Source organism: Lathamus discolor, chromosome 1 (genome assembly GCF_037157495.1).
Source record: "Lathamus discolor isolate bLatDis1 chromosome 1, bLatDis1.hap1, whole genome shotgun sequence".
Classification (NCBI taxonomy): Eukaryota; Metazoa; Chordata; class Aves; order Psittaciformes; family Psittacidae; genus Lathamus; species Lathamus discolor.
In genome coordinates this window covers 156416455-156439560 of record NC_088884.1, presented here as the reverse complement: position 1 = coordinate 156439560, position 23106 = coordinate 156416455, and the positions used below count along the sequence as shown (strand labels likewise).

The 23106-nt window shown below is 39.2% G+C and overlaps 1 protein-coding gene across 4 annotated transcripts in view; it reads right to left on the bottom strand.

The window, feature by feature from the left end:
- Positions 1-452: 452 nt before the first annotated feature.
- The window catches only part of ZFYVE28 (zinc finger FYVE-type containing 28), a 150095-nt gene continuing 127441 nt past the window's right edge, over positions 453-23106 (bottom strand). For 2 of the 4 annotated variants that reach the window (XM_065660640.1, XM_065660648.1), the window contains 5 exons: positions 15943-16097; positions 15265-15381; positions 14343-14447; positions 3724-3827; positions 453-2764 (listed from right to left, as the gene is read on the bottom strand). In XM_065660640.1, coding sequence (XP_065516712.1) covers positions 2633-2764; positions 3724-3827; positions 14343-14447; positions 15265-15381; positions 15943-16097 — 613 coding nt within the window. In that variant the 3' untranslated portion in view covers positions 453-2632. The remainder of the gene's footprint in view (positions 2765-3723; positions 3828-14342; positions 14448-15264; positions 15382-15942; positions 16098-23106) is intronic. The other 2 variants (XM_065660646.1, XM_065660659.1) reach the window with 1 other exon arrangement.

The window sequence follows — 23106 nt, the reverse complement described above, 5'->3', positions numbered from 1 at the left end:
TAAGTCCTCTAGGAAATAAAGTTAATTGTAAACCCTGCAACAGTTGTATCTCACACAAGGAGCAGAAAAACTTGGCACTGGGCATTTATGCTTCGTAAGAATAACTGTGCAGCTATTTTAACTGCAGATTTGTATTCCCCACAGGAAAGATGATGCAGATGTGACGGATCAAATATGCCTCACGTGTGAAGTGGCCACTGACACAAGATATTTTGGGAAGGGAGATTTTCAGCCGGTGGCAACAGATAGCAGGAGGCAGTAAATGACAGGCTAGTGCTCCAGCTCTGACTTACCACCCCTTCTCCATGCGGGTGACTTCCATTTTCAAATTCAAACTCATTTCTTTCGTATTACTTCGCAAAGTGAGAAGGACTCAAGGCCAGCTTGTCTGACAGGATGGCAGCTGTCACTCCATGTAAACAGACCCCGAAATGAAAGAGCAATCCAGCACGTGGAAGTAGAAAGTCCTGACACTTTAATTATCTGAAGAGATTACAAGATGAAAGCCTTCCTTGAGGCAAATGTATATTAGTATTGATATAGTCGTTGTGCTTTTCAGTAAGAGAAATAGGAGTCTGTATTTACATAAGAAACTATAGTGTCTGAGATCTTTAAATATCATATTTATGGAAATGATTCTGAATTACAGCATTTACAAAATAAAAACAAGCTTGAATAAATATTTAGTCCATTAAATAAGATTTTTTTCACAGAAGCAACTTTTTGTGCATATTTATTTCACAATTGAACTCTGTTGTATTTTTTTATCCTATAAAAGAAGCATTAAATTTGTTGTTTATTTTTTTCTTTATTTTTCTCTAAAAATAAACCTGCAATAATCATTGCAATGTGAAGCCTGAGATTTAAGCCTGAATAAGTATCATTGCTTGCACCACATGACCCACCTCCCACCAATCACCCAACTCCACACCTTTCCGAACTCCGGTGAATGCCGACACTCCAATTCAAGGAATCCATGGGAAGGATTTCAGGGAAATAATAATAAAAATATAACTAAGGTGAGGATAACACATCGTAGCTGACATTGTCTACAAACAGCATCATAAGGCTTGTGCATAACACATAAACTAAGTGAAGCTGTTTCATCTGGTTCCAAACGACAGTAGTGCCAAACTGTTGTGCCCTTATATGGCTCATTAACACTGAATAATAAACCACTTAACAAAGGGAATATCCCAAGAAAAATAAATTAACAAAGAAAAATCAACACTGGCCAGTTTTGCTTTATCATTTTGAATGACAGCCCCTCTCGAGCGCGATACTGCCAACAACGTCCTCGTCCTTTTTTGCATTTACCACTTTGAAACACAGTGTGTACCACTGCGAGTCAGGAAAGGGGATACAGCAAAGAGCTCTTGATCTCATTTCCTCTGTAACCACAGCACACACTGTCTCGCTTTTCATGTGGCTAACTCAAAGCATGTCCAAACGCCTTTGAAACCTCAGTGCTCAGGGTGCTCTTACTGCAAATAGTTTGTGCAAGATCATAGCACGAATACGTGAGTCTTATTTCTTTCCCCTTCAAGTGGAGATGAAAACTAATCCCTGGTGTTTCAAATAAATACAAACGTCTTCTGAGTTGTTAGCATGAGTGAAGTAACAGTATGCAGTATTTTACACAGTTACTCTGCCAAATGTGGACAAGAAGTACCCTTCTCTGGCTGACTATTCTGTAAGACCTTTTAAATGTATCATTACATATTTGCCTTTTAAGAACCATTTAAAAAAAACATCAATACAGGAGAAATAATTTGTCACATCTACTGAATTTTGCTGCTAAACTCTTTCAAAAATACATACTTTAATATTTGGTAACCTGAATATTTGGTAACTGAAGTTCGTTAAGTTTTAAATACTGATATAGAAACCAAAGCTCTCTGTCAGGCTTTTATTCATGGGATTTAGTATAAATTATGCAGATTACAAATACTTCCAAAAGCCCAAAATATGGAAGTGGAAGCTGTAAAACTGAACTTTAGAAGATGACTTGGAGTTATTGCTCTGCTCAGTACATGAAAGGCAACAGAAATATACCGCTTCAGGACCCTCAAGTGCTTCCTATGTGATTCACAGGAGATTTTGCCTTTGTAAATATAGAATATGGATTTGAAATTGTTTTCCTTTAATCCTAGCATAGGTAGCAAAAATCTAGTAATGGGAAAGTTAAACCGCAGCAGGAGGGAGAGCGCTGACATCCACAGCCATGCTGGTATTCTGGTGAGCACAGAAGTGTCCGAGCTTTGGGACTGATTTGCTGGGATGGACTGGTTAACTGGCTACTCTGTTCCTAGCGTGTAAGATAAGCAGCAATGCTTGTTCGATTCTTGGAGCCCTATTTCCTTCCACACAGTGCATTTGTTCTGCATATGGCATCGTAACATTAATGTTATAAATTCATGGAAGACGGTACTTTAGCCTTAGAGCTACAGTCGCTTCATACTTCCCTTTAGCAGCTTAGTAAAATGCAATAAAAACTGTCTGTACAAAATTTATAATAATGGATGTCAAAGCCTACATGCCCTCACGGGATCCCTCTTTCAAGTTAATTCTTGGCTTAGGTCAAATATATCAGTCCGTGTAAGACTCCATGACACACCAGTGGTTTCATACATCAGATACCAGCTTTGTCACTATAGAAAGGAGTGACATGGAACACGTAACAGTGAGTGCAAACACGGACAGGCTTCATCTGACCATAACGAGGTAATGGAGCAGAGTGGGAGGAACAGCGGGAACAGAAGATCTGAAAAACAAAAGGGAGATTTCACTTTAGTTCCTTGTAAGGGCTGGATGGGACAAAATGGATTTCAAGAATGGGGAGAGAAGATGCTGCTGGACTTTCGTGTACCGGCAACACCACCCGCCTCAGCACAGCAGATGAAAGCCCTCTGCAGACAATTCATAGCCCAATAACCAATTAATCTGACTGTGGTGAGCCTCTCTGACACAGGTACCCAAGCACTGCCATTAGCCACGGCAGGCCTGTCTGGCTCTGCAGGTCACAGGGGAAGGCAGCTCCACCAGAGATCAAAAGAATTGGTTTTAAAGATCCCTTGGTCCCTTGGTTTTAAAGAAAGACTAGGAGAATATCTGTGATGTGTGTGTGATCTCCAGAGTTCCTGCTCCTCCAAGCCCACTCCAAAGTTAACAAACACAGCTTCTCCACCCTCTTCATTTTTAAGCTGTGCGGGAGCCAGCAAGTGGAACAGGACTGCAGATCTCTGGCTTCCTGAGGCACATGACTGCTTTTTAATTCCTCACTCCCTCTTCCTCCCCCACAAACTCACAAAGCAGCAGCTCTACACACCGCAGTCAGCCTGCAAAGGCTTAGGAAGAAAGCAAAGGGACACACCATCCCTGCAGCTGAGCTGTGTACCACCCCTCACAGTGGAGGCTGCTGCAGCTTACAGCAGTAGCTCAGAGTGCCTTTGGATTTGGGGTGTTTGTTCCAGGGTCTCAACAGGGAGTTCTGATTTTTAACAGACAAGTGCTTATTGCTGCATAAAAGTCAAAATCTCCTCCCCACTTTCTAAACATAACCTGAGCAAGACGTATGAAACACAGTCAGGACATATGAAACCACTTGTGACTGGAGAACCCTATGGAAGTGCACACACGTTGCTGTGCAGCTGAGTTTTGTTGTACACATGAATTTGCTGTTCTCTTTGGCAGACTTTCTCACTTGTTTGACTGAGTCATTACCTTGCCACAGCTCCGACAGTGGTGCTTCCTGCGAATGACTGTGAAAGGAGCCTTGCACGCAGTGCAGTAGCTGCAGACTTCATCAGGAACCCAGTCAGGAGGATCTGTCAATAACACAGCAGCCAAAGGGAACATAAATCAAAAGGGAGTAAAACCAAACATGCAATTACCAAATCCTCAAGGGACTAAGGAGAATAAAATGGAACAGCAGCTGCTTTCATTTGAGCTTCTCAAGGTGCTTTGTGAACAGCTGGGTGAGATCAGGATACCCAGGAAGGCTCAACTCCCCCTTTTCTGCCAGGCTCTCACCTTTGGGCCAAGCACAGCAAGCACTGAAACAGAACACAGCAGCTTTGCAGTCAAAATGAAATATATTCTATTCAAATGAAAGTGGCAGGGAAAAGGAGATAAGCAAAATGAAGTATGAAGACAAGAAAATATTAAAGCAGAGCTGGATCACAGGCGTTTTTGTCAATGCACCCAATGCATCAAAACAAGCTTAGAGCTGAGATCATTCCCAGCCTCTTCAGCCCTCCCTACAGAAAGGCTTACTGCTTTTCTGCAATTATGAAAGCAACTCTACAGATAATGAACTCGAAGCCTGATTACTGTCTGCTAAACTATTAGGACTCTTACTGGAAATCACCGGTAACTATAGCGAAACCACAAAATCAAGTGTACAAGACTTAGCAGAGAAAGAATTTGACCATTATCCCAAACAGCATGTTTCAGTTGTTGATTTCTCCTGTGAGCTCTCTAACCTCTCATTAAAGCCAAGCAGGGAAATGATTTGGTTTTGGCAAAGCAGAAGGTATTAGGCTCACTTCTGTTGAGATGCTTCTGCTAGCGACAGGCTGACATGACCTCAGAGAGTCTAAAATTACAAGCATAGAAATGACGTAGCCGAGTGCCTAACGAAGTTAAAAATCTAATGAAGGGCAAAGCAAGTTTTATCTAAGAAGAATCCAAGGACACAGAAAACACAACTGCTAGATGTTATTTACTCAAGTTCCCTATATGCATCTTCTCTCTGAGTGTTATTTACAGTATGCAACCCATGCAATTGCTGATTTATAAACCTGACAAGCAAAATCCCTGCCTCGGGGAGCATATTATCAAGCAACAAAATGTATGGTGCAGTTAATGCAAAGGTCAACAGGGCTACAGCTACAGGCAGAGAGAAGACAATTAAATGAAAAATCCACTACACTGTTCAAACATAACCACGACCAGTTTTCATGCATTTGTCATATTGCAATGTTTGTCACATTAAAAGCAAAAAGGAGCCAGCATTCAATGCAGAAAATGTTCAAAAAGCAGATTAATAAAAACAAAGAGAACTTTGAATCTTGACTCAGCTTTTACAGGCTCCTCTGAACTATCTTGGAAACTGAAGTAGTTCAAAGAAGCAGTCTTTCACTTAATGAACAAACTGGTCTGATAAAGATCACAGCTGTAGGGACAGCAAACAAAAACCAAAGTCTGTGTGCAAAGAGATAACCGATGGGGTGAAAAAACCCCAGAGATTGCACAGACCAGCTTTTACCTCATCCCTGGGAGTAGTTCATGAGAAAAGGTTCTGTGGGGACACAAGGCTACAAATTCCTCCTTCAAACGCAGGCTTCCTTCAGCAGCAGGGAGGAGCAGGACTGCCACATTAAGTCAAAGCATAAAGAGCAAAGAAACTAAGATGTTTTCCTTTTCAAGTCTTGCCCTTCTCTGTAAACTCACTAGCTAGTACGTAGTAAGTGAAACTTATTCCTCATACTAGTTTAGGATGTTGATTTTGAAAGCTTTCCTGATTCACAGGAATCTGATCTGAAACCATGGCAAGTCTGATGGCCTTGAAGCATCTCCATGTTCTCCATCCAGAGTTCCTTGGGTTATCACATATAATCTAAACATGATAACTGAGCCAATAATGATATTCCTGTTTAAAACCTGCTGTTAGACTACTTAGCCATGATTATGTTTTTCAGGGATTTAACTATCCCATTGATACTTACTAATTAAAACAGCAAAAATCAGGAAGTTATGCAAACTCTATGCTATTGGATCTTCCTCCCAGATGAATGCAGAGCTGATGGAAGCAGGTTTGGTAAGATGCTTACTTTACTACTGATGCTTTATTAACTGCATTATCATGTGGGCTACCATGTTCACCTTCACCTAGTTTCTGATTTTAATATTCATAGAAAAGACAAAACACAGGCCCTGCAACACATCAATATGAACTGCAACTTCTGCAGCAGCCAGTACCTTAATCGCTCCTTCTCTTAGATCCTGGTTAGTCCAGACACATCATAAGCTAACGCAACTCCATCACAAAGACACTAGAGCTCAGCAGAAAATATCTTTCTACTCAGGTATTTACCATTTGGGCTCTGTTTTATTTTTTCTGCTGTTATTGCCCTTGAAGTGCTATGTTGAAAAAATTATTTGTTTAATTGACCTTGCATGGATTCATCTTCAGTGCTAAATAAAAACTGCACCCCCTGTGAGAAACAGCAAATTTATTTTGATAAATAACAACCTTATAAACTCATAATAATCCTATAGTATATAGTTCATAGTTCATGGTTACAGACTTACTTGACTGCCAGATGAATTAATCAGCAAACTGTATTTATAATTGCATTTAAAAAACCCACAACTTAGTGGTACTCTATGTATAAAACCAGTATAACCCTCTCTACAGAATGTTCTCCCACATTAAAGGGACTCTTTCCACCTCCAAGTTGGTGCCATGTCGGCTGATTCACCAAATTAATACATCAGCGGAGTGAGCTAAAGGGCACATGTTGCCCCAGACAGTGAGTCAACAACATAAGGCCCTTTGACAGAGCTACATGACCAGCCCCGTACCTCGCTGGTTCTGGGGTTTAGTGCCCTCCTAGCATTCCAATTGCTGTCACCAAGATCTGCTGCACTGCAGCACACCCCCAAATAGTAACACTTAGTTATATAACAGCTTTTAACATTCAAAACGTTGTACAAACATTAATTGCTTTGCTCCTCATCACCCAGCTACAGTCACTAAGCGTGTCGGGAGAAATCAGGAAAGAAATTTCTTGCCCAAAAATCATACAGCAGTGCAGCCTTGAAATAACATTCAAAATAAGAAACTTCGGGCCATTAGCCCTATGCCTTTGCTTCCAGTCATGACTGAAAATGCCCTTACACTGAATACAAACACAGAGACTTCAATTTGAGAGTATGCACTTGGAAATTAAATGCAATCCTGGCTGGAGCCAGCGTGCTCACATTGGCAAGAAGGATGAAGCCCTGAATGACTCAATCTCTGAGCCAGTGTGAGCCCCAGTGGCAACAGAATCCCACCCTTTGGTCACCTTCATAAGCCTCATCTCGCTCAACCTTGGGAGCAGCCCTTCTGACTTAACATATATTAATGATTGAGTCATCAGGCTTTTTATAGAACAGGTTTTTGAAATACTCTCTGAAGAGCAGTCTCATGAGGGGATGAAGCTTCAATACAAGGAACAGGGTGAGTTACAGATTAAACCCTTAGCATGAGCCTGAAGACATGCTGGAATGAGGGCAGCAGCATCGCACCCGTAGGCGTTTTATATTACAGTCCTTCTTTGGGCTACACTGCTCCATTAGCTCTGCATGCAGCAGCAAATGGAAACATCCAGTCTCTACAGCACTATCTGCCTGTGCTTCAGGGATTTGTACAAGGAATAGAGGGAAAACCTTGTTTGTGGGCTAACTGGCCCACTGCTTTATCATGCAATGCGAGTTAAGAGAAGTCTGCTGGGAAAAGGATGAAGACCATTGCACAAACATGAAAGAGGAGGAGGGAGGGAGGGAGGGAAGGGATTAACAAGACAGAAAGACTGCAGAAATAAATTTTAGTGAGAAACATTAAAAGCATGTACAGGGGAAAAAGTCAGGAAAAGAAACAAGTATTTAAATGAATGAGAGACAAGTTTAGAGAAAGGAAAAGGCACAAGATAAAATTAAATAGGGCAAAGACTAAAAAACACATTTTAAAAGGAGAAACAGTATTCCCAGCTCTTAACTATTAAAAAAGCCTGGCATTATGATCTCTCATAAAGCATCGAATTTTACAGTCTTTTTTATTCATTTTACACTGTAGTTTTTACAATTCAGCTTTACATGTCTATGCAACCTCATTAGCTGAAAAAGTTCTCCTAAGAAAGTTAAAAATTTCACATAAATCCAAAATGCTGGAGCCTTAAAACACCCATAATCATGATTAAAAAAATCATGCGACACTGTAAACTCTTCAAAAGCACATGTGAATTAGTGTTGCTTAAGTATGCACAACAGACCTACTGCTGTTTCATCTAATCCTACATAAAACAAGGAGAACATCTCGGTGTCCCAGAACAAAAAAGGAGGAGAGCCTGGACCCAGGTCCATCAATAGCGTTGACTGAAACAACAAGAGACCAGGAAGCTTAAGTTCATTCAGTGATGCTGAGAAACAAACTCGGGTGAGGAGGAAACAATCTCCACAGTTGTTGGAGCTTGCAGAAAGTTTAATGTAGCAAATCTAGGCTCTGGTACAAAACAAATCAGAAAACATGCACACCACTGATAGCTGATGAAGAGCAGCTATAAAACCCTAAGCTTGTGCATTGTTGCCAGACAACTGACAGAAAAGACCCTTTCTGCATCTTTTGTTTTGCTCAAGTATTCCTAATGCAGATAGTTCCTCCTGCATTGATGTGCATTAGATTTTAGTGCACTTCAATCATAACCCTGATTATGTTTTTACCAAACTAACCTGAAGAGGGCTGTTCAGCAGCCTGTGGAACTTACACTGCTACAGCCATCAATGCGCATTACCCTCATAGCTGCAGAAAAGGTCAGATGGGCTTGCTGGAGCTCTTCTGATGAAAGCAGGAATTCTCGCAGTTTTAAGTATAGAAAGTAGAGAGTTCAGGTGATGTGACTTTACCTCTCACTTCAGCTGCTACAGTAAGATGAACCTTTTTGTCCCTTATCACACAATTTTCCGCATGTCATTCTGGTTAACCTCTGACTTTCATATAAGATTTCTAGGAGGCAATTGTAGCAAAGTAATCTACGCCTGCTCAGTAGATTCACTGTTGAGTACAGCTGGCTTCAAGTTTTTCAATAGCAATAAATTTTCTGCTTCAAAAATACTGTTTGATGAAAATTTCAAGGGTGAGGAAGAAAACAGGCACAGACTTAATAGCTTCAAGTATAGCTTTTACCAGACAGCTTTCTTAGCATGGAGCTTCTGTGCAAATCTAGGAAGGTTTCACCAAAGTATGGAGCTCTGCAGGCTTGAGCTCAAGTATCTGCTCTGTCTGATTCAACGCGACCGTGAATGGCAATGTCCTATGTCAGTTCTGCACAAATACATGATGAGCAGCTCATTCTTTGGCCAGAATAATTATTGATGTAAAATGGAACAACTGAGATAGAAAACACTGACTTCCACTGGGATATGGTTCAAATCTTTACTTCAAATCAGAGAGACTGGAGACTTGGATCTTCCATACAAACATTACTAGGGGTCTTTCTCTGTAAAAGCTACAAACCAATGTAAACTAGAAGCAAGTTGATAATGTAGACCTACATTCTATACACCAGAAGAACAGTCAGTACACATATTTTCAGGACAGACTAATTCAAACCTGATCAAAATCCCAGTTATGTCATTGTGGAGCTGAATAAACCTGTGCTTTACAGTAAAAGTACAGTACCTTGAGAAAGTTCCTAAAAAGTCAGATCAAATTAATGCAATTCAACCTAAAACGTGATCACAATTTGATAATTTTACATGCATGATTCAGTATGTCCAGCTGATTGTAAAACATTGCCTCAATATGGAAAACCGGATGCTAGATTCTCTTGCACAGAGTGAGCAGAGCTGCTGAATAAGGAAAGAGTAAAAACTTACGTGGACAGAATAGGTTTGGCCACTGAACTGTACAACAGTTTAACCTCTTTCATTGAGGAGGTTCTGCTGGTCATCATTATAAATAATAGATTAGCCATTGGCATATAGAGAAGGAAAAAACCCCTGAAGTATTCAGCTAGAGTTGACAGCTAATTCTAGAGTCACCGTGATTAGATTCTGCACATACAGTAGCATGGGTGGGTTTTTTTGACCCTGTGACTTCTTACTGCAACAAGAGCTCGAGCCTTGTGAATATAAATTACTGAATTATGCTTGTGCTGCCGACTGGAGAGCAGAGAGGACTTGTGGCTAGACTAAAGTGGGTGGGCTGGAATATTATGAGATGGAAAGGGATCAAGGGGAAAGAGCATGCTGTTGTGCAGCAAACAGATCCTAACACCATTTGGCACAAACAGGTATTTGTACTGGCAGCCACAGCAAATCCATTATGGCTGGAGTTATAACTCAGTGGTAGCAAGCAAGGCAGTTCTGTATGGATGCTAGAGGGATAAGGAGTGAAGATGAATGTATGGTTGCAGAGAGAGCCAAGATGCTACAGCAAGTATTTTCATAGAGCACCAACAGCTTTATAATGCTTTCTGCTTTTCTTTGAAAAAAATCTTCTGATGCTTATTCTTAGACAAGAAATGTAAATCACTTTCTTAGCCCATCATGGCATTGACCATTAAAAACATTCAGCTTCCCTCTATCGCAACAGATGGAATCTTCCTGAGTAATAAATTACCCTAAACCACATGTACGGTCAAACCCCCAATTTGCCAAATTTCACTATTAAAAATCATCAAGCTCACAAAGATAAACATAATGCTCCCAAATATGGTGAGCAGGGGCTTAGGCTTGATCACATTTACAAACTGATAAAGAAACAAATACATAAAACCCCTTATCAAGACCCCCCCCTCAAAAAGCCACTCTGTGTGTGTGTGTATCCATGCATATGTACAGGAACCTGCTGGCAAATACAAAGCAAGTTTTGTGCTGGGGTTAGAGACATGGTACCAGGCACATAAATGGCAGAAGTACAAATAAATATGCTTCCTCAAAAAAGTCCTAGAGCACTAGGACAGCACAGATGAACACATACATCACAGGCTCATCTGTACTCTCAAAAAAGCTTTTGTTTTGGAATGCCAATTTATCTGTAGTTCACTGTATTTCAACCTTCAGAAGGTCACAAGATTTAGCTCTTACACCCTTGCCCATGTCAGCTGCCTCACAGTAAACATTCATATTGGTTTTACAACCCAGACCAGCTGGTGGGTTTTACATACAATATGAATGAGAAAGCTGACAAAACCAAGTGATTCATCTTCATAATCTGAGTAGAGGCTGGAACCTTCAGTAGAATCTTAAAACCATTTATTTTTTCAGGTTGCTGGGCTTGCCGTTTTTAATTACCATTTATTGTATGCAGTCTAAACATTCAGCACTTTTGGTAAGAGATATTTATTTGATAATTGGAAAATGCTTTCCTGGCAGGTTGCTTGTTGGACTTTCTCAGTTTGATACATGCTCCTGTTCTACCACAATGGCAGAACAGAGGAGCTACTGATGTGGTCATTTGCTTTAAATTGGTTTTACTTACAGTTGAAACCATTGAGTGATGTGAAGTCTAGAAACGATGTACTGAAAATGATAGAATTAATTTTGGTGCAACACTCAGACTTTGAGATGACTCCTTTAATGGTGATAACTGCGTACTCCCATTAGTAGCCTGTGCCCAGATTTGGTCTGAAGGACAAAGGTATAAGGCTTGCTGCAGGAAATAGGGCATAATGCTCATGCAGCAAAGGTTGCCTTAACCACCAGACATCTTCCATCTGCATCCAAACATCACCCAATATCACAGGCTTTTGCTTCCACAGTCACCAGCAAAAACGAGGTAAGTGGGGAGATGATAAAAGAGGGAAAAGACACCTGACTGCTGAGGTTAAAATACCGCTGTAAGTTTATGCCTCATACTGACTGCCTTAAGGACAGCAAAACCATGTATACCGTTAGCTCTCACTGCATACCTCAGTAGGAAAAGTCTGTACAGTCCTGCCAGCAATGACAACATGTGACCTGAAGGGACGGGCCTGGTACATATGGGGCATGAGTGGACAGACTGTGGAACATATGGGGCATGAGTGGACAGACTGGGTGTTTCTACAGATTCCACAAATTCAAACTGACCCACTTCAGACGCCCCTTTTTGTAGGCCTTCTATGGTTTGGTTTGGAGGGTGGAGCTCATCTCCATAGTCCCCATCACCCTGTGCCTCTCTGTGACACAGAGAATTCCTGCCCATCACCAAATTTTAAGGCCAAGTAAGAGTCTTACTAGTGTAGTAAGACTACACTAGTCAGTTTACATGGTCACAGGAGCTGTACTGATTTGTCCAAGGAGATAGTTACAGCATAACTACTTACACACAAGCCAAGTAAGACTCCTAGTGAAAGTCTGCAAGGAGATTGATTCAGACTTCCCAGTGATCAGGCATGGATATCAGAAGCAGAGGACCTGCAGGAGCACTGGCTAAATGACTTTGTTTAGAGGCTGTGTTACAGCATGGGAAAACATCATGCCAAGGCAGCCAAGCTTGTTCTGGCATCCATGCCTACTTATTGAAAAGGGACCTGGTTATGCCACAAGGCTCTCCTTTCCATCACGCAGGCATACATGAAACACCTGCAGGCAGGGGGCTGGTTTTGCTGTAGTTACCTGCATATGTTACTAATACTGCAGGTTGGGTTTCACGATTTGCTTAGGGTCATAACTGATACACACTGTCTGTGCACTGCAGGGACCCTTGTAACAATAAAGACTGCCCTTTACCACACTCCTGTGCGGCCATAACACCACCTAAGCACCCAGACTATTGTACTCTATTTCAATAAATAACACCCTAAGCCATAGGCTACGCTTCTCCAAACATAAAAACCTTCCCCATGCCGATAGCAGATGCCATGAAGAGCTGAATAAGATGTCAGGGAAGTGAAGACTGCCTTGACAAAATGCACATCCGCTGTGAGAAAGTTATTCAGCATCCTGCAGTTCAGAACACCTTGCTTTCAAGTTCTGCAAGTCAAATTCACTGACAGCATCAGGCATCGATCCAAACCAAAAGAATATGAACTGAAATGGTAGAGAATTAATAATCTCTTGCGTTCTTTTCCAATATAGTCTATACATGGCAAGGATTTTGCTTAAAGATTTGTTCTTTACTGTACCTTCTGTGACATTCTGAATTATGGCACAATGGAAAAATCAATTAAAATGACTACTGAATAGCTCTTTATCTGCCACCAAATCATCTTCCTCCAGAACAGAGGATATTTCTACACTGCATTATACATGAATTAGCCCTGCTGTTCAAAACAGATTAGAGATCCTTTAGCCTGCAGCTTCAGAAAAAGGGTGAGCAAGCAAACCATGGGGTTTATATAAGCACAAAATAAGTTATGTAGCATTACTCTAAAGCCTAATCTTGAAGAGCTTCCCCTGCCCCATGATTTCTGATCTTTATTACAAATGACATGAACCAGCATTTCTGTGGGTCACCCTCCCATCCCCTGCTTACAGGCAAAGACTGCTTACCACTCAATTCTCAGTTATCCTGCATTCAAAACCTCTCACTGGAAGAACAATAGTGTTTGTGGACAAATACACAACAGTAGATCAAGTTTTAAAGCACAGGGAAATTACTGCACACTTGAATTTCTGGGAAGCTCAGATACAGTTTCACAGTTGATGGTTTTCTTGTATTTCTCACTTGACCACGGAGATACCACAGCTCTGATAATTGGACTCCTGGTGTGCTGAAACCACCACTTAGCCCTAAAGATTCAAGCTGATTGCTTTTTTGTTTGCTCCATCTCATACATCTACTTCCTTTTTTCTTATTCTTTGGCTGCAAGTGCTCCGATACATTTTAATCCCATTTTTTTATACATTTACCATACCAGGGCTATGGTCTATAACTGACTCCTAAGCACTCCAGCAACAGCTCAGATTAAAAACCAGAGAAACAAAACCTTTGAGCTCTCAGAATTGCTTGGATCTCAATCAAAACTTTGAGACTTACATATGGGCTTCACTTTTAACATGTGTGCAGTGAGACTGGAGTAACCTCAGCTAACTTACCTAAAACTAACCTTTTCATTGAAGTAATACGGTGAAGAATATGAAAACAGTAGCCAAAATATTTTGATCAAACACAAAGTGAAGGAAAGACAAGAGGTACTTCTACCATGGGGAAAAAAAAATCCACATATAGCAAATGATACAAAGATCTCTTTAGATTTGGCTAAGAGGACCTTTCTTAAGGCTTTGCATCTTACACAGGCCTCACACTTGTCAGATGTAATACCATACACTGTATTGAAACCTTTTCTATACAGAACTTTCCTCTACTGATACAAAGGAATTCATAGTGGATATGACAGTTTGTAGATCAGTTTCATGAGGCTGTTTGAAAAAACCTGAAACAAACATGCTCAAGTTTATCATTTGACTTTGTCTCTAAACCATACCATGACAACATTTTATGGTCACTTTCCAGAGCCAAACACCAAAAGAGTTTTGTTCTAATTTTAATGATTTTTATGTATATATAAATATATATATATTTATATATATATATACACACACACACACATCACTTGCCTCATTTTATTTCTCAGAAAAAAAGAAAGTACCTTCAAAATCCCCATCTCTGGCTTTTGCTGCAAGTTCTGAGGATGAAATACTTTCTTGACATAAAGCACAATCTTCCAATGCGGCACTCCTTAAACCCTGATTAACTGTAAAACAAACCAAGAAGTACTTGAATTCTTCTTTTTCCATTCACGCTAGGACATCTGGATTAGATTATAGTAGCACCTATATGCACCTTCTTGGACATCTTCATTTTTTTTTTTTTTTTTTTTTTTTTTTTACACTGACAGAGAGTGATATAAAAATCTCCGCTACTTTTCTTCGGAATGACAACAGAAATGAAAGATGCTGTTATTACAGGACAAGCAGTCCTCTTCATTCTAGCAGTTTAGCTGCATCCTGTATTTTATTCCCCAATTTTTAACTTGGATCCCTTATAAAGAATAGATTATGAGAACCAACTAGAGATTTCCTGCGTGAGTCACACACATGCATATCCCAAAGCGAAACTTCATCCCCAGATGAATGACAAGAATCCCTGACTTTTATTTATGCTGTCATTCTGTTTATGCTTACTTTTGTCACACCTTTAATTTTAATGTAATAGTTCATCCATTAGAAATGATTCCAGGCAAGTACTATTGACTAACATATATCTCCTAGTGATAATTTTTTACAGCTCCAGGTTTTTTATTACTCTCATTTGAATGTTCAGGAGCTCTTTGATGCTCTCTTTAACAATTCTATCTAACCCTACTTTTTCCTGCCAATAAAAAACTCCAGTCTCTTTTCACATTACGGCATCCTGCTACCATAAAAATGTGGAAGTTTCAACCACAAATAATAGAGGACTGTTATTCATGTTGTGCATTATCCGACTGCAGAGTTGGGTTGGATCAGAGGTTTGTCTGCTAACTTTAACCAAACATTCACTACAGAAAACAAATGTTTATGTGTCTTTACCTTTCTTTTGCTTTTCCTTGTCTTCCGTTTCAGGTTTGGTGGCCATAACTTCAAACAAGGTCTTTAAGATACTTCTCAGATCACTAGCATAGTTTGTCTGCAGCTGGTCAGCAACACCTTAGGAGTTTGAGAAAACAGATAAATGACTACTAGACTATTACACCAGCCTTAAAAAAAAGTGTTTAAATTTGCCTGCTGCTATCAGTAATGGCCTTCTGCTTATTTTTGAGGGGATAATTTACTCATGTTATGAATAAAAATTAAGCATTTAAACTAATTTTTCCCAATAGCAAAGTTACATTCTGGCATTCATGCTAATCACAATTTGATACATATCTTCCTTGTATTTTGCTAGGAAACCGTGAGAGATTCTTTTTGCATCAAAATACAACCGCTACATCAAATTTCTTCCCTTGAACACATAGGGCAGCACCAAGAAAAAGAAAACACTTCAAAGTCAACCCTGTTGCACGCCCTTCATCACTACAGGTTTAAGATGTCTGCATCTCGATTCTGCAAGCTCCCATCAGGCAACAGGTCCTTCTAGACCAGTCTGCAAGTAAGGACCTAAAACCTGCAAGGTAATGCATCTCTAGTGCATTCTATCATAACTTTACGTGCAGCAAAAAAAGAAAGATTAATAGTTTTTATATTCAGAACAAAAGGCAACTCTCATACCTGAGATACAGACAAAAAGGCGGTGAATAAGATCATTACTGCCATGAAATCTGGATCTGATCTTTTCTCGTGTGGCAATTTTAGCAGCCTGCAAAGCGAGCTGGATTTCTTCCTGATCGATGTCATCAGATGAACAAGAACTTGTCATTAAACTGCTGTCAGAGGAAAAAAAAAAAGGTAAAGAAAAGTAATGTAAATCTTGGCGCAGTTGTTCAGGATGTTCAGCAAATCCTAAGGGGTTTATCACTCAGGAAAGGCTCTATAGCAAACTGGAACTAATTGCTGTAAATTCTTGTTGAAGTTAATCAACATGCAACTGATCACCATCACGTTTGATTTTCACTCTGTGGCGTAGCTGCAAAAAAACTTCCAAGCAGAAAATCACTTGTCTGTATTTTATTGCATTTTTCCTTAGCTATCACAAAGTGCTGCACCATTCTTCACGTTAACTTCTAAAAGCTCAACCCTGAGACCATAACTTCACCAAAAACCTGAAAGGGGAGAAATGACCTAAAAACGCAAAGGTCAGTTCTGAAGTCAACTTTGAAATTTATTAGCGTGGAAGCTAATTTGAAAAAACCGATTTCTGAATTACGTTACCTTGAAAGAGTGAGAATAGAATCTAAATATAGCCTTACATAAAGAAAAATGGGAAGAACAGTGATAAAATATAATAGACACAGTAGAGAGGTAGATTAGTCTCCTTATATACCTAACTGTAGGAATTACTGAAATGTCAAGCTATTGTAAAGGAGTGGCTCATCTGCTCCGAAGAGATGAAAATGTGTCACCAAATGTCTCCTAGATTTAAATTTTCTTTTAAAAACCAAATGCACAGTTACCAGCAATTTCCACCCCTTGTTCCTCCTCCCCCTTTATGGAGAGGAAGCCTGAAAGAACCCGAGACCCCAGGGAAGCTTTGGTAGGAATCCAGTTGCTTCAAATAACAGGAATTACCTAAACCATTTGTAAATCAAGATCATTTTTATTTAGTTAGTTATTTTTAGTTAACTTAGGAAAAAGTAGCACTTTGCTGACGGAAAAACCTTTAAGTGGGTGTAAAGCACAGGATGTAATTACACTGAAGCCCTAAGGATTCACTGCGTTGACCAAAGGAGATATGCTTTTTTACTCTACTACAGTCAGAAACTGAGGAACACTAAACCATTTTCCCCACATACTGTAAAAAAAAAAAAAAATTAATCTTGCTAATAATTACAAAAAAATAATTTACTTATAATTGCACTTTGGCTGGCCAAACCTCCAGGCTCCAGTCTACTATGCAGACAACTACTATGTTAAAAATAAGTTACTGACTGCATAAATAGCGTGCATAATGAAGGAAGCAGTTTCTAACACATTCCGAGTTCAATCTGCTCTTATTAGGTGCCAAAACATTGAGTACCTTGCAGATCCCATCTCTACGGCAGCATACATGAACAGTTACTGAAGGATAAAACACACAGGTAACATCTGTACTTATTTATGGGATACAGTTTTGGAGTTCAATGTGTAGTCTATGCAGATAATCCTTTAAAATGTAAAAATGGAATTATTAGACCATACAATCTTAAAAGCACTAGTAAAAACAGACCTGAAAAAAAATAAATACTGGAGATTAGTTTCATAGAAATATCAATGGAAGATGTGCAGCATAAGTACATTAACTGGCCTCCAGTTCTTTCAGAGACACAGTAAAGAGCAGGTCTGCAAACGACTCATTTTGTTATCTATTGCTAATAACAAAAGCAAAATCTTGTGAAAAGATGCTAGTTCTGTTTACAGTTCCTTCAGCACCATGACTGCTGAGGTTTATTAAAGGTACTGAGAACCAAGTGAGAATTCTCTCTTTCAATTTTTCCTTTGCTTTTCCATAGGGGATATATAATATATACATAATAGTAAGCCTGTCCATGTAGGAAGGTCTGTGTTCAAGACAATGAAAAGGTCATGTAAGAACATGGCTTAAGAAGGAGTAAACTGGAAGGTACTAAGAGCCAGGAAGCAATTCCTGATTTGTGATGGTATGTAGTCAGATGATTGCCTGTTCACCCAAACGCTTACATATACAAATAAAAAAGTTTGCTACACAGACAAATAAGGCTTACCTTTTTTTCCCCTTGTATTTAAAATAATTGATCCTACAATGATATACACATTTGCACTACAAAGTGCTCTCCAAAGCAAGCATGGACCTCACAGCAGAGGCAAACGCAGTCTGTGTCTGTAATTCTACATCACCAACAAAATGGTCTCTTTGAAATTCTGAACAAGAAAAACCTTAGTGCAAGGGAAAGCTGGGGCACTGATTCAAAGATGACTCTTCCCTCCAAATCACAGTTGAAGAAATATTTCGAAGTAAGGTGTTAAGTGGGCAGAGAGCTGTGAAAAGTGCTTCTTAAGTATCTAAACTACTTAGTCCTTTGCTGTTCTGCAGAAGAGGAGAAAGGCTCATTCCACAACTCTAAGTTCTGACCAGTTTTAATAACAGTGGTTGCCCTTCCAAGCCTCCCCCAACTGGAAGGAATGCAGTTTAACCTACTTCCTACTGCCTCCAAAGAATGTGTTTCCACCTACTTCTGTTCCAGACTTCTATGCATTAGATTTTGTGGTGTGTCATGAGGACTGCTCATGTCACACAACACGACTAAATGGAACTTTTTGACCTAAAAATCCCTAGTATAGAGCACATACACTTTGCTTCAGCACTGTGGGATGGAAGGTCAGCAAGTAGGCACACTTACATTTACAACATACATATGCACAGTCATAAGTAATGCCCATATACAAGAGATTCAAAAAAGAGGATATTTTGTATTCAGGATTGCTTATGCCACTGCAAAGAGAAAAGCGAATGCTCCAGGACAATTTAAAACTGAACCTAAGAACCACTACAGAGTTGGAATCAAGTACTCTGCCTTTACCAACAGGATCAAGTCAGATTTAGACAAAAATTACTCTCAAAGAATGACTAACGACCATCTGTTCTTTACTTTAAAATACATCTTTAATGTTAAAGAATGTAGCCGGAAAATTATTGTAGAGGCAATTAGAAACACTGTAAGAACAGAAACTTCGCAATTGTTTCAAATAAGCGGCAAAAGAGACAGCTTTTCTTATACCAGGGCATCCCAAACAGCAGTGACTGCATCTATACAAATATTAAATATTCTTGTGATTTGGAATTGATATTATAGAAAATAATGAGTTTTGATCTACAGAGTTCAGATTACCTTTTCTCCAAGTTACTCTTTCAAACAAGTTATTTTTTTAGTTCAATAAGGAATACCTTTCCTATTTTGCTTATCTAACATGCATAATTTGGTTCAAAATTCTCAGCTGATATGAGATGTATAGGAAGCACTTCATTAATGTCAGATTACACTCATATCTGGAATGTTTCACTACCTGTATCGGCAGAATCAAGTATCACTGCAGAATACAAACAGCCTTAGTAATTAACTAGAGATAAGTCCTCATTCTCTAAACTTTTGAGTTACCCAAGGAATTAGGTTAAGAGGAGATAGGACCAAAACAAGCATGAACATTGTCAAATGTTTATCACATAAAAAATGCTTACTATGTATTTTTTCTAAACATTGCAAAGTTGACACAACTGAAGGTGAGTATCAAGAAACAAGTTACACCAAAGTTTGATTCTAACAGTAAACCTGAAGGAACAGATACCCTTTGGCAGTTACAATGAATTAGCTTTTTACCTAACCCAGCCAGCATCTATCTAGCAATTTTTAAGTTATTCTTTATTTGTTATATTAGAAGAACAGCAAGACTCTTTCAACACTTTAAAAATGTATCTCTAGATCCTTGCCTGGCTTGACTGTGAAATTTAGTTTAATATGTACAGGCAAACAAAAGCCAATAGGGTAATTGTACACAATACCATCTTTCACTTGTGAAACCAATCTGCTTTACAGCTTTTAAGTTCCAAAGGATAGTTGTGATTCAGGCTAAGCAGCAGTATCTATACCAATGGAAAACAGGACTGTGGAAGAAGGTTATCACTGACATTTTCAAACGTGGCGAGTCACTTTAGGTGAAAATGTGTGATAAGATAGGCTTGGTAAGGTATGCATTGGTCATTGACACTCATGGAAAATCAATAAAAGCAGCAAAGTCAAACCAAACAACCAAGGTCAACTGATTCAAAGTTGGTCTAAATGTAAATATTTTACACTTGTACTCAAAAATACTCAATAGCAGTAGAAATCTGTGACCACTCAAACATTTCTTTCCAAAATTGTCTAGAAGCATTTGGTTCATTAAACCTGAAATTTGCTCTGAACTGAATGCAGAATGCATGAGAGACTCTGAAAGAATTTCTCATTACTCACAAACAAATCCTCAGAGTATCGTAAGCATGCATTAAATATAAAGCAGTGGCAGATAAAAAGATTTTAAAAGCTCACTGTATTGAATGAACACAAAGAAATAATGTTTCCAAAAGAGTAATAAACTTTTCAAAAAGTGGTTTGGTTTCATTCCTTTGCCTTTAGAAATCTTAGATCAAAATCAACAGATAGTCACTACTTGCAAAGGAGAAAAAGCCGACATAGCTATTCCACTGTATATGATGCAATTTTCTCACCAAATTTAAAAGGAAAGTAAGACCACTCTGTAAGCCTCTGAGTTCAGGAAAGGTCTTTGACTGCAACTAATTATCAGGTATAGATTTTAGAAGAGGTACTTTTAAACTGAGAGAGCTCAAATTCCAGCAAGACAAAATCATCCCAACCAACTCTAAGAGCCAACACTCAGAAGCTGTATGAATGATACTACAAATATTTACTAGGGAAGTGTTAACACATAATTCAGTGACTGTCCTTACACCACTTGTTATACAAGCACCTGCGACATCAGTGATTGCTATTTACTTGCTCTGGAAATCTCCAAACTACATAAGCATATGCCTAAGTAAGACACAACTATTTGCAACAAAACAGTTAACACCTTCCTGCTGTAGTGTGAATTCAAAGTCTGTGAATCCACTTCATAGTGAATTAAAACCCCATGTACTGAAAATGGTACTATTCTGATGCAGAGGTTTACCCATTTGGCAAAACTAGAAGGATACATTTTGAGACAGGAAAATTTTGTATATGCTGTATGGTATCTGGTGAGGGCCCCTGGACAGTAGGGAAATGTGAGAACTTTGCAAAAGGTTTTCTATGATTTCACACCTTCCTACTTACATAGAACACCACTGCAATTATAAACCTGCTGAAAGTTCTTACAAATGGAGAGTTGTCCAAGTCTTAAATATCAACTATAGCTCATTAAAAAGTTGATGAGAGACTGCCCACAAATTATAAACCAGTGCAGTTCCTTGGACTTCAGTGACACCAGTTCGTTTGCACTAGTTGGCCTTAATGTATTTCTCACTCCCATTACTTAAAATGTCACACATTTTGAACAAAGATAAATACATGCATAGCTATATCATATACATGAACTTCCGTATATATATGTGTGCGTATTTGGAATATTCTAGTTCTTACAGTATTTCTCAAAAAACATAATCATGAGCACCCGTGGCTTCATTTCTGTTCATAAAGAATTTAGCACAATGGCCAACTTATGCTCAGTGTACAATAACATTTTCTATTCAATCTATGGTATTTCAGGTTTTCTCCCCATTTGGATTTTTTTCATTCTTTAAAGTAAGTAACAAATAAAGCAAACCCAAAGCTTTTTCAAGCAAATCTACGTTATTGTCTGCCCAGAATTTCTAAAGCTACTTCAGTAACTGATACATTCAACCCACTGTTACTCATGCAGGCTGTAACTGGAAATCCCAGCGCTAACCTGTCAACCTGTCTTTCCTAAGCTATTAGTCTTACAGCTCACAAGGCTATAGTCAATTCTGGGTTCCAATTTGCAAAAAAGAACAAAACTACTTCAAAGGCCATGTAAAGGATCAGACGCAATAGCTGGGGAAAGACAAAGACTGTGTACATGAGCAATGGCAAGAGGAAAACTATAGGGGGTTTGGGTAAGAGAAGTATAACTCCATGTCAATAAGAAAGAAAAAAAGCCAAACAACAAACTACTTCTCATCCTGCTTTTTGCAGTACCTCCGGTGTTTCTTTTTGGATACTCTAACACGAAACACAATGAAGAGCAGGTTAACCCCCTTTGGTTACTAACATGTACTAGTTCTGATATGGCTGGGAGGAAAACTATGAGAATAATGGGTTCTTACAATTATTTCAAGTGAAGGGGGTGGCTACACACTCAATTTTAGAGCAATTTAAACCAAATCCAGAACATGTCTTATTATACGGGTAATAGCACACAGTTATTTAGCTAAGGACTATATTTGAAGGAATGACCCCAGAAGCTACATTTAAAGCAAGACTAAAAAAAAAAAAAAAAAAAAAGCTTTATTTTAGAACTTTATTTCTTGTCTTTCTAAACCTAGTATTTTATTAAGTCAAGTGGGTTTTAAAATACAGTCCTTTAGATATTTTCTCCCTATATTAAAAGAAAAGGCTAAAGGGGGAGAAAAATAACCAGCCACCGATCAACCCTGAAAGCATTCCCAAGGCTTCAGAACTTTGTCTCGAGAAACAAATAATACAACTACATGCAAATCCGTCTACCAGGAACAATCTACCTAGGCACCACTAGAAGAAGTGGACTTGACTGGACTGCAGTATTAGTGCCCAGCTGGATACATGCTAGAACATGAGCTAGACACCCTTATTTGCTGTCAACCTTTGAATTCCTCAGTAGGGGGAGTTATTTTTCATACACCACATGGATTTGCAGAAGCCCCCTTCTTTTGTGCCAGTGGAGGTGGCCAATCTGAGGTTGGCTGATTAACGTAAGGAATTTGACTAGTAAGACTAGCCCTGTGTCCTAAATGATACCTTCAATCAGGAAAAAGTCCTGAGCATTGAAAACTACTGAATTTGAAATCAATGGCAACAACTTCCACCCTGCACCCTGGCAGCTTCTGCAGCTGGCCACTCCATTGGAAGACATAATCTTGAATCCTTCCTCATCTTTTCAAAGCTCAAACTGCAGCGCTTAGTGCTGTGCTTCGCACGTTGGACTTCTCAGAAAAACAGAATTTCTAAAGCTACTTCAATAACTGATACCTTCATCCCACTGTTATTTGTGTAGGCTGTAACTGGAAATCCC